Source organism: Erinaceus europaeus, chromosome 10 (assembly GCF_950295315.1).
Source record: "Erinaceus europaeus chromosome 10, mEriEur2.1, whole genome shotgun sequence".
Lineage (NCBI taxonomy): Eukaryota > Metazoa > Chordata > Mammalia > Eulipotyphla > Erinaceidae > Erinaceus > Erinaceus europaeus.
Genome location: NC_080171.1, coordinates 31,639,486 through 31,653,818, shown reverse-complemented (window position 1 = coordinate 31,653,818; position 14,333 = coordinate 31,639,486). Strand labels below are relative to the sequence as shown.

The following is a 14,333-nucleotide window of genomic DNA, read 5'->3' as shown; positions in this document are numbered from 1 at the left end:
TTGCTTGAACCTCCACTATCCATATCTGCCTTCCCTTTCAAGCTTTAAAGCTGTCACTTATTTTTGCGGTTTGTGTTTCTGGGTTTCTTTTACTGTGTATAGTTTGTTGAGAATTAAATGTTTCTTATCTTCTTCTCTGTGGCACTCTTTTCAGTAACTCTAGCAAGGGTCTGATAATGGCAAGCTTGTTTAGTTTTTCTCTGTTTGGTACTGTTTTCATTGATCCTAAGTATTTGAATGATAGTCTTGCAGGGTTAAAGCACATGTGGCTGGCTTTTACTGTCTTTTAAAACCTTGAATATACTCCTCCATTCTCTCCTGTCCTCCATAGTTCAAAAGTCTGATGCAAGTCTAACTAAACTGCCTCTATAAGTCACATTCTTTTCCCTGGCAGGTTATAAAATTTTATCTTTGATTTTGACTTTTGACAATTTCACAATGATGTGTCTTGGTGTAGGTCCACTTGGGTTTTAGGAATTTGGAAGTTCTCTGTTTTTTTAACCTCTACATTCTGACCATACCCCAGATTTGGGGAAAAAGTCTATTATTTCTTTGAATATGGTTTCTTTTTAAAAAATATTTATTTATTTATTTTCCCTTTTGTTGTCCTTGTTGTTTTATTGTTGTAGTTATTATTGTTGATTGTTGTAGGCCTCTACAGGACCTTGCCCTAAATGTAGAACAGCAATGGTAGTGACTACCTCACTCTCCAAAGAGAGGCTGGGTCAACAATACTCTGCCACCTGAGGAAGATGGGTCCTGAAATGAGTGCAGCTAAGAATATTCCTAGCTCAGATTGACAGGGACTCAGAGGTTACCTAGGCTCCTGTGCTAAATATGAATATACATGAGCTTTAGGTCAGATCAATGTGGTTGACAGCTTATGGTATTTATATACTTCCCTCATATTTGGGAGCTACTCTCTGCCCTGAGCCAAGTTTCTAGTCCTATTCTCAACTCCTGACACCATCTTCTCAGATAATACTTTTAGCCCACCTGCATGTTATCTGTCGGGCTCAGGCAAAAACTACTAAAGTCATGGGCGCCTTGGAATATACCTAAAATAAAACTTCCTAGCTTTTTTCCATATGAAGACCCTTAGTTCCATCTGCTCTATTCTTACCTTTAGGTTTCTCATTATTCAATAATTTGTCCTGCTTTGTAACTTAATGCTTCTCAGCCACCAAGCTGTAGCTATTACTATGATGCCATCCTGACTTCCCTGGGCAGACAACCTCACCAATGTGTCCTGGAATCTCACCTCCCCAGAGCCCTAGCCCAGGGCTAGGGAAAAGACAGAAACAGGCAGGGGGTACTGGCTGACCTTCCAACACCCACTTCCAGTTAAGAAGCAATTACAGAAGCCAGACCTTCCATCTTCTGCACTTCATAAAGAATTTTGGTCCATACTCCAGGGATAAAGAATAAGGAACTTTCCTATGGAGCAGAGGCGATACAGAACTCTGGCGGTGGTAATTATATGGAATTGTACCCCTCTTATCCTACAATCTTGTTAATCATTATTAAATTACTAATAAGAAAGGTTAAAAATATTTGTTTATTTAATTTATTTGAGAGAGAGAAGCAAAGTATCACTCCTGTATGATGAGAAAGTCTGTCTGATAAGAAACCTCACAGATCACATTACATACTCCCAGTGGACATTTTTCCCTTTTTGACTGAGAGTGAGAGACAGAGAGAAGAGGAGGAGAAAGGAACAGAGGGACAGAAAGGAGGAAGGAGAGGAGACAATGCAATATTATTTTCCCTGCCCCCTCACAACTGCACCATGTGTTGACCGAGGGCTTGAACCTGGGCCCCTGCACAAGGTAATGTATGTAACTGTCAGGTGATCCAGCTGTAAGCCCCATACACTTTTATTATTTTATTTGCAAATTTTTTAAATTATCTTTACTTATTAGAGATAGCTAGAAACCGAGAGGAAGGAGGAATAGAGAGGGAAAGAGACACCCGCGGCACTGCTTCACCACTCTCAAAGCTCTCTCCCTGCAGGTGGGGACCAGGGGGTCGAACCAGGGTCCTTGCACATTGTAACATGTGTGCTCAACTAGGTGCGCCACTACTTGGCCCCTTATTTGCAAATTTTATTTCAAAAAAGTGAGGTAAATAGGATGGAGGAACAGGTTTTATTAGTAAATTACAAATAACTCATGCATAGATACTTGAGGGCCATGGAGAGAGTGATCCCTCTCTGGGTTCTCAATTTTATTGCCATATTTATTTACAAAATTGTAAGATAATAGGGGTATAATTCCACACCAGTCCCACCACTAGAGTTCTGTGTCTCCATCGCCCCTCCAAACTGCAACTATTCTCCCCAGGTCACACATATGGCTTGACTATATACCTATCTATATCTGTATCTACATACCTATCTTTTTTACTATTATTTTTTATATATTTATTTTCCCTTTTGTTGACCTTGTATTTTTTTTATTGTTGTAGTTATTATTGTTGTTATTGATATCATCGTTGTTAGACTGGACAGAGAGAAATGGAGAGAGGGAAAGACAGAGAGGGAGAGAGGAAGTTAGATACCTGCAGACCTGCTTCACTGCCTGAGAAGCAATTCCCCTGCAGGTAGGGAGCCAGGGGCTCAAACCAGGATCCTTACCCAGGTCTTTGCACTTCGAGCCATGTGCACTTAACCCACTGAGCTACCGCCCGACTCCCATATCTATCTTAATATTCTTTTTCAATTTTTAATATTTATTTATTTATTTATTTATTTATTTATTGGACAGAGACATCCAGAAATTGAGAGGAAGGGGGAGGTAGAGAGAGAGAGAGAGAGAGAGAGAGACAGAGAGACACCTGCAGCACTGCTTCACTACTCACAAAGCTTTCTCCCTGCAGGTGGGGACTGGGGGCTTGAACCCAGGTCCTTGAGCATTGTAATATGTGTGCTCAACCAGGTGCACCACCACTCGGCCCCTCTTAATATTCTTTTTCTACTGCCTTAAAGAAACACAACTTTAAGATTTTAAAATATAAACAAGGTATACATAAGTTTGAATAGCAAATATAAGGTGATATGCTTATTACCTTAGCAAAGTATTAGCAAAGTAATGATAGAATACTGCTAGTACCCCAAAAGACTATTTTTCTTTCTTCTCTGTAGGAGTTGTGATTATTTTAAATTTGTATGGTAATTTACCAATAAATGTATAGTTTCACTGAAAGATCTGAGGTTATGTGCTAAAGGGGAAAAACAGAAAACAGAATGAAGGAGAATAATGAACTACACACTAGAAGGAGAAATTTCCAAATTATTACATAAAGAAGTCAAAATAATCCTAACATTTTACTAATGCCTACATACTTGGAGAAATTTTATACTAGATCTATCTTCAAATTCTAGCAGGTTTGTAGAGCCTGTAGTGCACTAAGAAAGAAGGAAAAGAAGAAGAATAGGAAGGAGAAAGTGACAACCACGACCACAAGGGGGGGAGGGGAGACGAGGAGGAGAAGTTGAAAAATAAGAACTACCACCACCACCACAATCAAGGCCAGTGAAATAGCTCACTTGGACTGTGAGCTACTTCACAATCTTTGCGTCATAGAGCCCAGGCTTTGTGGCATTGAAGAAAACTTTTTATGGCCTCTTTCTTGCTCTCCTTCTCTTTCTATCTTTATATTTAAACAAACAAGCAAACAAACAAAAAAAACATTAAGGGGACCGGGGCATTAGCTCAGCAGGTTAAGCACATATGCTGCAAAGTGCAAGGATTGGTGCAAGGATACCAGTTCAAGCCCCTGGCTCCCCACCTGCAGGGGGGTCATTTCACAAGCGGTGAAGCAGGTCTGCAGATATCTATCTTTCTCCCCCCCCCGTCTTCTCCTCCTCTCTCAATTTCTCTCTGTCCTATCCAACAACATCAACAGCGATGACAACAACAAGGGCAACAAAGGCAAAAAGATGGGAGAAAATGGCCTCCAGTAGCAGTGGATTCCTAGTAGGCACTGAGCCCTAACTATAATCCTGGAAGCAACAAAATAAAACAAAAACAAAACAAAAAAGTAACCAATAACACTAGGAAGTTACATATAGGTTGCACTACCTTCTAATGGTGACTAGTAAGAGGAGTATATGATGATGTCAATTTTATTACTTACTCGAGTACAAGCTACAGAATCACAATTTAATAATTTCAAAATTCCAAAACATCTTAAGACATAATTCAGGATTCTTGTTTTTAAATATTTTTTTATTTATTCATGAGAAAGAGGAGAGAGAGAGAGAGTGCAAGAGTGAACCAGACATCACTCTGGTACATGTGCTGCCAGGAATTGAACTCAGGACCTCATGGTTGAGAATCTAATGCTTTATCCACTGTACAACCTCCTGAACCACCACAATTACAGGATTCTTAATAGAAATTAAGGTACAGAATTGAACTATTACTATACAACTTTACCCTAAAATTTTATTTTAAATTATAATTGTTATATAAAATTTGGCTTACACATGAAATTAGTAAGCTAAAATCAAATGATAGTATATCATGCAAATGCCATTTTTATTCTAGTGTAGTCTGTGTAATTCCCAGAAACTATAATAAAGAAGGTTATAAGAACACTTACCTCAGTCTTTTTACTAATGTGATCTATGGAAAGAAAAAAATTTTAAGGAAATTAGCATATTGTTTAATATATAATATTTTTAAAATAAGTAATTATAAATAATTAAAAATTATAGTAATAATCACAAGAAGTCAGTTAAGGGTTACACAGGACTCAACAGACTTACTTTTCAAGTGTACTGATACTAAAATTCAGTATATAATCACTAATTTGCTTGACTTTATATACTTGTAACCCAATAAATGGCATTTAAGCCAAGGAGTTGTACTTAAACATCTTAATTCCATGAATCTTATATTTTGATTTTCATAGGTTTTGGGGGAAGGAATACCTTGAGAGGGGATTAAAAAAACCTAAAATTAAATAACCATATACCATTACTACAAAAAAAGCATCCATCACTGCCTCTATAAGGCAAGTAGAACAGTAATTGTGTTCTTTGAAAATATTAGCTAGGCTAAAAAAAATACTTGATGGTTATTTCATAATTTAATCCTAAAACTGACGTATGTATTTACATACTGAACAAAAAAAGAAAGTATAGCAAATACATTGGATTAAACAAAACAATGATTTAGTGAAGCACAATTTTTGGAAAAGGATTACAAAATGAGGCACAAAGGAACCCACACAGATAAGTAATTGAAGCTAAAAGTATAAAAAAGAGCTATGTTCATATTTAGATTGGAGATGATCAGGATAATCTAATATTTAATACGCCTTCTTGTGCACAACTGAAAGTTCCCACTGTCAAGAACTGAATATATATAATTTTTGTTTTGTTTTGTTTTACTAGAGTACTGCTCAGCTCTGGCTTATGGTGGTGTGAAGGGTTGAGCCTGGGACTTTGGAGCCTCAGGCATGAGAGTCTCTTAACACAATCATTGTGCTTTCAGATAAATCATTGTATTATCTGAAAATAATTCATAAAATGGCTTTTTTACAACTGACTATCTAAAAGTTCTAAAACCTCTATAAGATCACAAGTTTCAGATCAAACAATCAAACCCTAGTAGGTGTCAGTCACTTTTCTAGCATATTCTACTTAGCATACAATGTGATGCCAAACCCCAGGAAGAATCAGAACTATATTAATCATGGTTTAGAATGGTTGTGTTGCTTGCCCTTCAAAGAATCCTACTGACGTCTTTCTCAGTCCATCTAAAAATGTGATTTTTTTTTTAGTATTTTCTATTTTAATTTACTTATTATTGGACAGAGACAGAGAGAAATTGAGAGGGGAGAGGAGAGAGAAGACAGGAAGGGAAAGAGATAGAGAGGCACCTGCAGCCTTGCTTTACCACTTGTGGAATTTTCCTCCTTCAGGTGGGGACGAGGGGCTTAAACCTGGGTTCTTGTGCACCTGTAATGTGTGCATTTAACCAGCTGTGCCACTGCCTGGCCCTCAAAATGTGTCTGCACCACAAATATACTACTCTTGGGAAACCCTCTCCCTCCCTCCTTTTTAAATTTGATATAGACAGAGAGAAACTGAGAGGGGATGAGGAGAGAGAACAAAAGAGACACCTGCAGCACTGTCTCACCACTTGTGAGGCTTCCACCCTGCAGGTGTGCACTGGGGAACTGAACACAGGTCTTTTATTTTATTTTTTAAAAATATTATCTTTGTTGAATAGAGACAGCCAGAAATTGAGAGCGAAGGGAGAGACAGAGAGGAAGAGAGACAGAGAGGGAGAGAGATAGAGAGGGAGAGAGACAGAGACATCTGCAGCACTGCTTTACCACCTGCAAAGCTTTTTTCTCTGCAGGTGGGGACTTGAGGGCTTGACCTGGGTCCTTGAGCACTGTAATATGTGCACTCAACCAGGTGTGCCACCAGCCGACCCCAACACAGGTCTTGTATATGTGCACTCAACCAAGTGTGCCACCACCTGGCCACCATATTTTTAAATGTCTTTATTGGAGGATTAATGGTTTACAGTCAACAGTAAAATACAATAGTTAGTACATTCATAATATTTCTCAGTTTTCCACATAATAATTCAACCACCACTAGGTGCACCTCTGTCATCATGTTCCAGGACCCTCCTGACCACCCCAGAGTCTTTTACTTTGGTGTAGTACACCAATGGCCGCTATATTTTATATTCTAAGAAACACATTAACAAAATAGTTTTAGGGGCCAGGTGGTGGTGCATCTGGTTGAGCACACATGTTACAATGCACAAGGGCCCGGGTTAAAGCCCCAGTCCCCATCTGCAGGGGGAAAGCTTTGCGAGTGGTGAAGCAGTGCTGCAGGTGTTTATCTCTCTCCATCTCTATCTCTCCCTCCTCTCTATTTCTGGCTGTTTCTATCCAATAAATAAATATAATAAAATAAAATTTAAAAAACAATTTATTAAAAAAGAGAGGAGAGAGACAGAGAGACACCCATAGCCCTGCATAACCACTTGCAGAGTTTTCCCCCTGCAGGTGGGGACCAGTGTCTTGAACCCAGGTCCTTGCACATTGTAGCATGTATGCTCAACCAGGTGCACCACCACCTGGCCCCCCTCACAATTTAAGTATATGAAAACTTAGAACAATGCAAGCTCAGACTGACAGGGATACAGAGGTAAAAACTAAAAAAGAAAAATAAGAATAGGCTCCTGTTCTTATTTTTCTTTTTTAGTTTTTTTAAATATTTATTTTTTTAAAAATTTCTTTATTGGGGAATTAATGTTTTACATTCAACAGTAAATACAATAGTTTGTACATATATAACATTTCTCAGTTTTCCATATAACAATACAACCCCCACCAGGTCCTCTTAAATATTTATTTATTTATTTATTCCCTTTTGTTGCCCTTGTTTTATTGTTGTAATTATTGTTGTTATTGATGTCGTCATCATTGGATAGGACAGAGAGAAATGGAGAGAGAAGGGGAAGACAGAGAGGGGGAGAGAAAGACAGACACCTGCAGGCCTGCTTCACCACCTGTGAAGCGACTCCCCTGCAGGTGGGGAGCTGGGGGCTCGAACTGGGATCCTTACTTACTGGTCCTTTCAACAGGCTCCTATTCTAAATATGAACAGACATGGGCCCTAGGTCAGATTGATGGGGTTTCTAGTTAATGATATTTACATACTTTTCTCATATTTGGGAGCTTCTCTCTGTCCATATCCAACTTTCTAGTCCTATTGCCAACTGACACTATCTTCCCAGATAATACCTTTAGCCCACCTGCATGTTTGCTGTTGGGGTCAGTTAAAAATTAGTAAAGTCGGGAGTCGGGCTGTAGCGCAGCAGGTTAAGCGCAGGTCGCGCAAAGCACAAGGACCAGCATAAGGATCCTGGTTCGAACCCCGGCTCCCTACCTGCAGGGGAGTTGCTTCACAGGTGGTGAAGCAGGTCTTCAGGTGTCTATCTTTCTCTCCTCCTCTCTGTCTTCCCCTCCTCTCTCCATTTCTCTCTGTCCTATCCAACAACGACAACAACAATAATAACTGCAACAATAAAACAACAAGGGCAACAAAAGGGAATAAATAAATAAAATAAATATTTAAAAAAAATTAGTAAAGTCATAGGCCCCTTGGAATATACCAAGAATAGACTTCCTAGCTCCTTCCAACATGAAGACCCCAAATCTCATCTGTTTTACTTTTAGGTTTCTGATTATTAAACAATCTATCTTGCTTTATATCTTAATGTTTTTCAGCCAACAATTTGCAGATACTACCAGGATGCCAATCTGACTTCCCTGGGCAGATGACCTTACCAATGTGTCCTGGAACCCCACCTCCCCAGAGCCCTGCTCCACTAAGGAAAGATACAAACAGGCTGGGGGTATAGATCGACCATATAGTCAACGCCATGTCCAGCAGAGTAGCAGTTACAAAAGCCAGACCTCCCACCTCCTGCTACCCATAAAGAATTCTGGTCCATACTCTCAGAGTAATAAAGAACAGGGAACCTTCCAATGGAGGGAAGGGGATATGGAACTCTGGTGGTGGGAATTGTATGGACTTGTACCCCTCTTATACTATAAGCTTGTCAATCATTATTAAATCACTAATAAGAAAGCTATAAAAAAGAAAACCTAGAACAGTTTTTCTACAAAATACCTTGTACATTACCTTCAGATTGAAAATCTTTTAGAGATACTGTGAGAGGTTTGTCTTTCCCCTGATGATTCTTTCTTTTATCTTTCTTATTCATAACCTTTGACTGAGTAGAAGTATTTTCAGCATTTTCATACTCCTAAAAAGAATTATTAAGAACAAGTAAGCTTAGTTTACACTAACACACTAGTGAAATCAATTCACCAGTGATAATATGCTATTAAAGCTTTATACTTTAAAGACAAAGAATTAAGAAAAAAAAAATCAAAGCATAGGGTCGCCAAATTACATAAAAGAGTAAGTTTTTTTTTTGTTTGTTTGTTTTTTGCCAAAGCACTGCTCAACTCTGGTTTATGGTGGTGTGAGGGATTGAACCTGGGGACCTGGGAGCTTCAGGCACGAAAGTCACTTTGAATAACCATGATGTCATCTCCCCTGCCCTATTCTACTTTATTTTCTTTTAAGCTAGAGATATGTGAGATTTTATTCTTTTTTATTATTTATTTATTTATTTATTTATTTGCCTCCACGGTTATTGCTGGGGCTTAGTGCCTGCACTACAAATCCACTGCTCCTGGAGGCTATTTTTTCCCATTTTGTTGCCCTTGTTGTTGTGCTTGTTGTAGTTCTTATTATTATCATAGCTGTTGTTGTTGTTGGATAGGACATCAAGAAATGGAGAGAGGAGGGGAAGACAGAGAGGAGGAGAGAAAGACAGACACCTGCAGACCCTCTTCACCGCTTGCAAAGTGACCTCCTGCAGGTGGGGAGCCAGGGGCTCAAACCGGGATCCTTATCCCTGCCCTTGCGCTTTGCACCATGTGTGCTTCACATGGTGAAGCGCTACCGCCTGACTCCTTCTTTTTTTATTTTTATAAAAATGTGAATATGGGGGTCAGGTGGTAGTGCAGCATGTTAAGCGCATGTGGCTCACAAGCGCAAGGACCGGCATAAGGATCCTGGTTCAAGCCCTCGGCTCCCTACTTGCAAGAGAGTGGCTTCACAAGCCAGGTTTCTATCTTTCTCTCCCCTCTCTTTCTACCCCTCCTCTCTCCATTTCTCTGTCCTATCCAACAACGATGACATCAATAAGAACAACAATAATAACTACAACAACAATAAAAAACAATAAGGGTAACAAAAGGGGAAATAAAATAAATAAAAATATTTTTTAAAATGTGAATCATATCACTCTATCTCCTTTTTTCCCACTCAGCACTCCAATCACTAAAGGCCTGTGTCCTGATACCCACTCCGATAATCACTATAGTTCTCCCAGTTTTAGATATAGGTTGATTTTTTTCCTCCACATTCATATGCTCAGTTATCTATATTCTGTGAAACCATTCGTAATCTTCTCCAGTTCTATCCACTTTATCCCAAAGGGCACAATGTCACTTTTTATTGCTAAGTAATATCCCACTGAGTATATGTCAAATAACTTTTTTATCCAGTCATCTGTTGAAGGACATTTTGGTTGTTTCCAAGTCTGCTATTACGAATAAACCGCTATGAATATAGGGGTGCATATACCCCTTCGGCTGGTTCAGTGTTATGAAAACATTATTTTCTTTCTTTTTTTGAAGGATTAAAATTTTTATTTGCAAAATGTAATCATTATCTTAAGACATTACAAAGTGAATTCTGATCTAGGAATTAAATTATCTAAGCCAGTTCCTTAAAGATAACATTATTTTCTATTAGTATAATCTCTTGCCTCTTAAATATTTAAAATAAAAACAAATGGTTTGTAAGTTCTTGGTTTGTAAGTTCCTCCTTTCTACATTCTTACTTTAATTCAGGACCAAACACTTATGACAATAATCTACACCCAATTTCTTTTGTCTACTGAAAACTGACTTTTACAACTTTCAGACACAAAGTTAAGGTAAAACTCATCTGTAATGCTAACTCCAAAAGAAAAATTTTCAAGTATTTCTTGGCTTTTTCAATAAAATTCTGGTTCCTGAGCAGAAAAAACAGATGACTTGGGAGGTGCCTGCTCTGTCATGGTTGCCACCCAGGTTCCAACACAACCACTACCTCACTGAGGGAAGGAAGCTTCAATGCTATGTTGTCTTTCCCTGTCTCCCTCTGATAAAGTCAGCTTAGAATAAAGAAGCCCCAGCAATGATCAAAAACAACACCTCCCCACCAAAAACAAAACACCTCTTCTGATTATTCTTTAGTCTACTTTACTACTATCTCTTTTTCTACTGCATATTAAACAATTTGTCCTGCTTTAAATTTTTCTTCTAAAGATGGAGCCACTGTGACTGGAGAAATGGCTCACCTGGTAGAGTAATAGGTTGGCATGCTTAGGGTCTGGGACTGATCCTCAGCAATGCATGTACAGAGCTCTAGTTTCTATCTCTGTCTTTTATGTGAAACTTTCTCACATGTAATAAATAAAATTAATCTTTTTTTTAAATGGAGCTTCCAGGGCTGGTAAGCCAGATAACCTAGGAGGGTATCTGCTTTGCTATGTACAAGACCCACATTTGAGCCCACACCAGCCCCACCCCTATTACCACATGGGAGCACTATGGTACAGGAGGAACTTCAGTGCTATATAGTTTCTCCCTGCCTCTTTCAGGACCTCTTTTTATGAAGCAGAAAAGAGTCAATGACCAAAAAAAGTAGTTTATAGTCACAATTTTCCATTAATAACCTATTACTCTTATGCTTTATATGTATTTTTCTTCAAACTAACTCGCAGTAAGCATCTTTAAACAAAATGAGTTTGCCCTGTCTTAACTACTTGATGTTCTGCTAAGCACTTAATGTCAGTATGATCTACACATTATCTAGGCTAAAAAAAAAAAAATTTAAGAGTCCGAGTATTTATTTTTAATTTTTAATTTAATTTTTTTTCTCTCTGTCTGGATAGGACAGAGAGAAATCCAGAGAGGAGGGGAAGACAGAGAGGGGGAGAGACAGACACCTGCAGACCTGCTTCACCGCCTGTGAATCGACTCCCCTGCAGGTGGGAAGATGGGGGCTCAAACTGGGATCCTTACTCAGGTCCTTGTGCTTTGGGTCATGTGCGCTTAATCCACAGCACTACCACGGGACACCCCCCCTTTATTTATTTTTTTAAAATTTATTTTCCCTTTTGTTGCCGTTTTTATTGTTGTTGCAGTTATTATTATTGTTGTTATTGATGTCATCATTGATAGATAGGACAGACAGAAATGGAGAGAGGAGGGGAAGACAGAGAGGGGGAGAGCAAGACACTTCCAGACCTGCTTCAATGCCTATGAAGTGACTCCCCTACAGGTGGGGAGTCAGGGGCTTGAACCAGGATCCTTATGCATGTCCTTACGCTTCGGGCCACTTGCGCTTACCTGCTGCGCTATCGCCTGACTCCCCCTCCCCCCTTTTTTTTTACTGGTCACTGTAACACTCCTAATTTTAGACCTACAATTCATCTTCCATACTGCAGTACAGTATGAATTTCTAAAATGAAAAATCAAACTCAAAGTTAAAAATATTCAATAGCTCTCTTCCAACAGATGTATAAAACCCATTCTGTTACACAAGGTTCCTTATATTTTATCTTTAACATTTAATTTTTCAACACTTATTTTTTTCTTCTTTTTAATTTTTATTCCCTTTTGTTGCCCTTGTTTTTTAGTTGTTGTAGTTATTCTTGTTGTTGGATAGGACAGAAATTAGCCTTTCTTTTAATTTAATTTAATTTAATTTAATTTATTTATTCCCTTTTGTTGCCCCTGTTGTTTCATTATTGTAGTTATTGTTGTTGATGTCGTCGTTGTTGGATAGGACAGAGAGAAATGGAGAGGAGGGGAAGACAAAGATAGACACCTGCACACTTGCTTCACCACCTGTGAAGCAACTCCTCTGCAGGTGGGGAGCTGGGGGCTCGAACCAGGATCCTTATGCTGGTCCTTGTGCTTTGCGCCATGTGCGCTTAACCCGCTGTGCTACTGCCCGACTCCCAGAAATTAGCCTTTCAAATATACTATACATTTCCACAAATGTATATTACCTTATGTTGTGAATTTGTAATATATCTAACATGACTCCTTTTTAAGAATATTTTCATAAAGTCCACCCCAGTTAAAGGTGCAGGAAATCCTCTTTATAAATTCTCACTTCATTGAGAACATATATTTCTCAATGTTTTATATTGGATATATGTTTCCATCCATTAAACTCAAGGGGTGTGTTTAGCACATTTGGAATATTTCAAAAATGAGATAATGAATGAGACAGAAAAAAATAGGAAATTTCATCCCAAACTTAACTCTTAAAAACACTTAGACTAAGATAATAACAGTTACACTACTGGAATAATGACTAAAACTCCAGTGACTTAATCAGTGTAATATAACTGATAATATAAATTAGCTGTCACATAAGAAAGAAGCATCTATGTGGCGCAAAGCGCAGGGACCGGCATGAGGATCCTGGTTCGAGCCCCCGGCTCCCCACCTGCGGGGGAGTTGCTTCACAGGCGGTGGAGCAGGTCTGCGGGTGTCTATCTTTCTCTCCCCCTCTGTCTTTTCCCCTCCTCTCTCCATTTCTCTCTGTCCTATCCAACAACGAACGACATCAACAGTGGCAATAATAATAACCACAACGAGGCTACAACAACAAGGGTAACAAAAGGGGGAAAAAATGGCCTCCAGGAGCAGTGGATTCATGGTGCAGGCACCGAGCCCAGCAATAAACCTGGAGGGAAAAAAAGAAGAAAGAAAGAAGCATCTTCATTCTCAAGAATCATTAATGTCTGATAAAGCCAGTAGCTGCTGGCTAGTAGGCCTGTGACTGCTTTAAGAAAAGTAGCTGGAAGGATATTTATTTATTTATTGCCTCCAGGGTTATTGATTCGCATCAATAACCCTGTGCTTGTGCACAGGTCCTTGTGCTTCGCATCGTGTATACTTAACCCACTGTGCTACAAGTTGACCCCCGTTGGAAGGATATTCTTTTTTTTTTTTAATTTCTTTATTGGGGAATTAATGTTTTACATTCAACAGTAAATACAATAGTTTGTATGTGCATAATATTCCCCAATTTCCCATATAACAATACAACCCCCACTACGTCCTCTGTCATCGGAAGGATCTTCTATCAATACCATCTACTCTGTTTTTTCCTCTATACATACAACTAATCCTTGTAGCTTTAGAATCTAGATACACATCCAATAACAAACCATTACTGTATGATAAGATCCTATTTGACAAATTTCATTTCTGACCTAAGGGGGAGAAAGAGTTTTTCCAGAGTCCTCTGGAAGGGTAAATCATGAGACTATGAATGGACTTGAAGGTCCATTTAAATGATTAAGTTATAGTAAATTTGTGTTCATCTTTTGTAATTATCAGCTTTGTGTTAAAATGGACAAGTAGCAGTAAGGACCGTAGTTATTCTTCATTATTTAGGATAACAGTTTAAGGACATAAGAAGTGAAGGCCAGGAGTTGGGCAGTAGTGCAGGGGGGTTAAGCGCACAAGGCGCAAAGCGCGAGGGCCGGCTTAAGGATCCTGGTTCAATTCTCTGGCTCCCCACCTGCAGGGGAGTTGCTTCACAGGCAGTGAAGCAGGTTTGCAGGTGTCTTTTTCTCCCCCTCTCTGTCTTCCCCTCCTCTCTCTATTTCTCTCTGTCCTATCCAACAACAATGACAATGTTAAAC

At 39.0% G+C, this 14,333-nt stretch overlaps 1 protein-coding gene across 2 annotated transcripts in view; it reads right to left on the bottom strand.

Annotated features, from left to right (window-relative positions):
• GKAP1 (G kinase anchoring protein 1) overlaps positions 1-14,333 on the bottom strand; it is an 81,737-nt gene that overhangs the window by 30,322 nt on the left and 37,082 nt on the right. For both annotated transcript variants that reach the window (XM_060199511.1, XM_060199510.1), the window contains 2 exons: positions 8,684-8,807; positions 4,606-4,628 (listed from right to left, as the gene is read on the bottom strand). In XM_060199511.1, the coding sequence (XP_060055494.1) occupies positions 4,606-4,628; positions 8,684-8,807 (147 nt within the window). The remainder of the gene's footprint in view (positions 1-4,605; positions 4,629-8,683; positions 8,808-14,333) is intronic.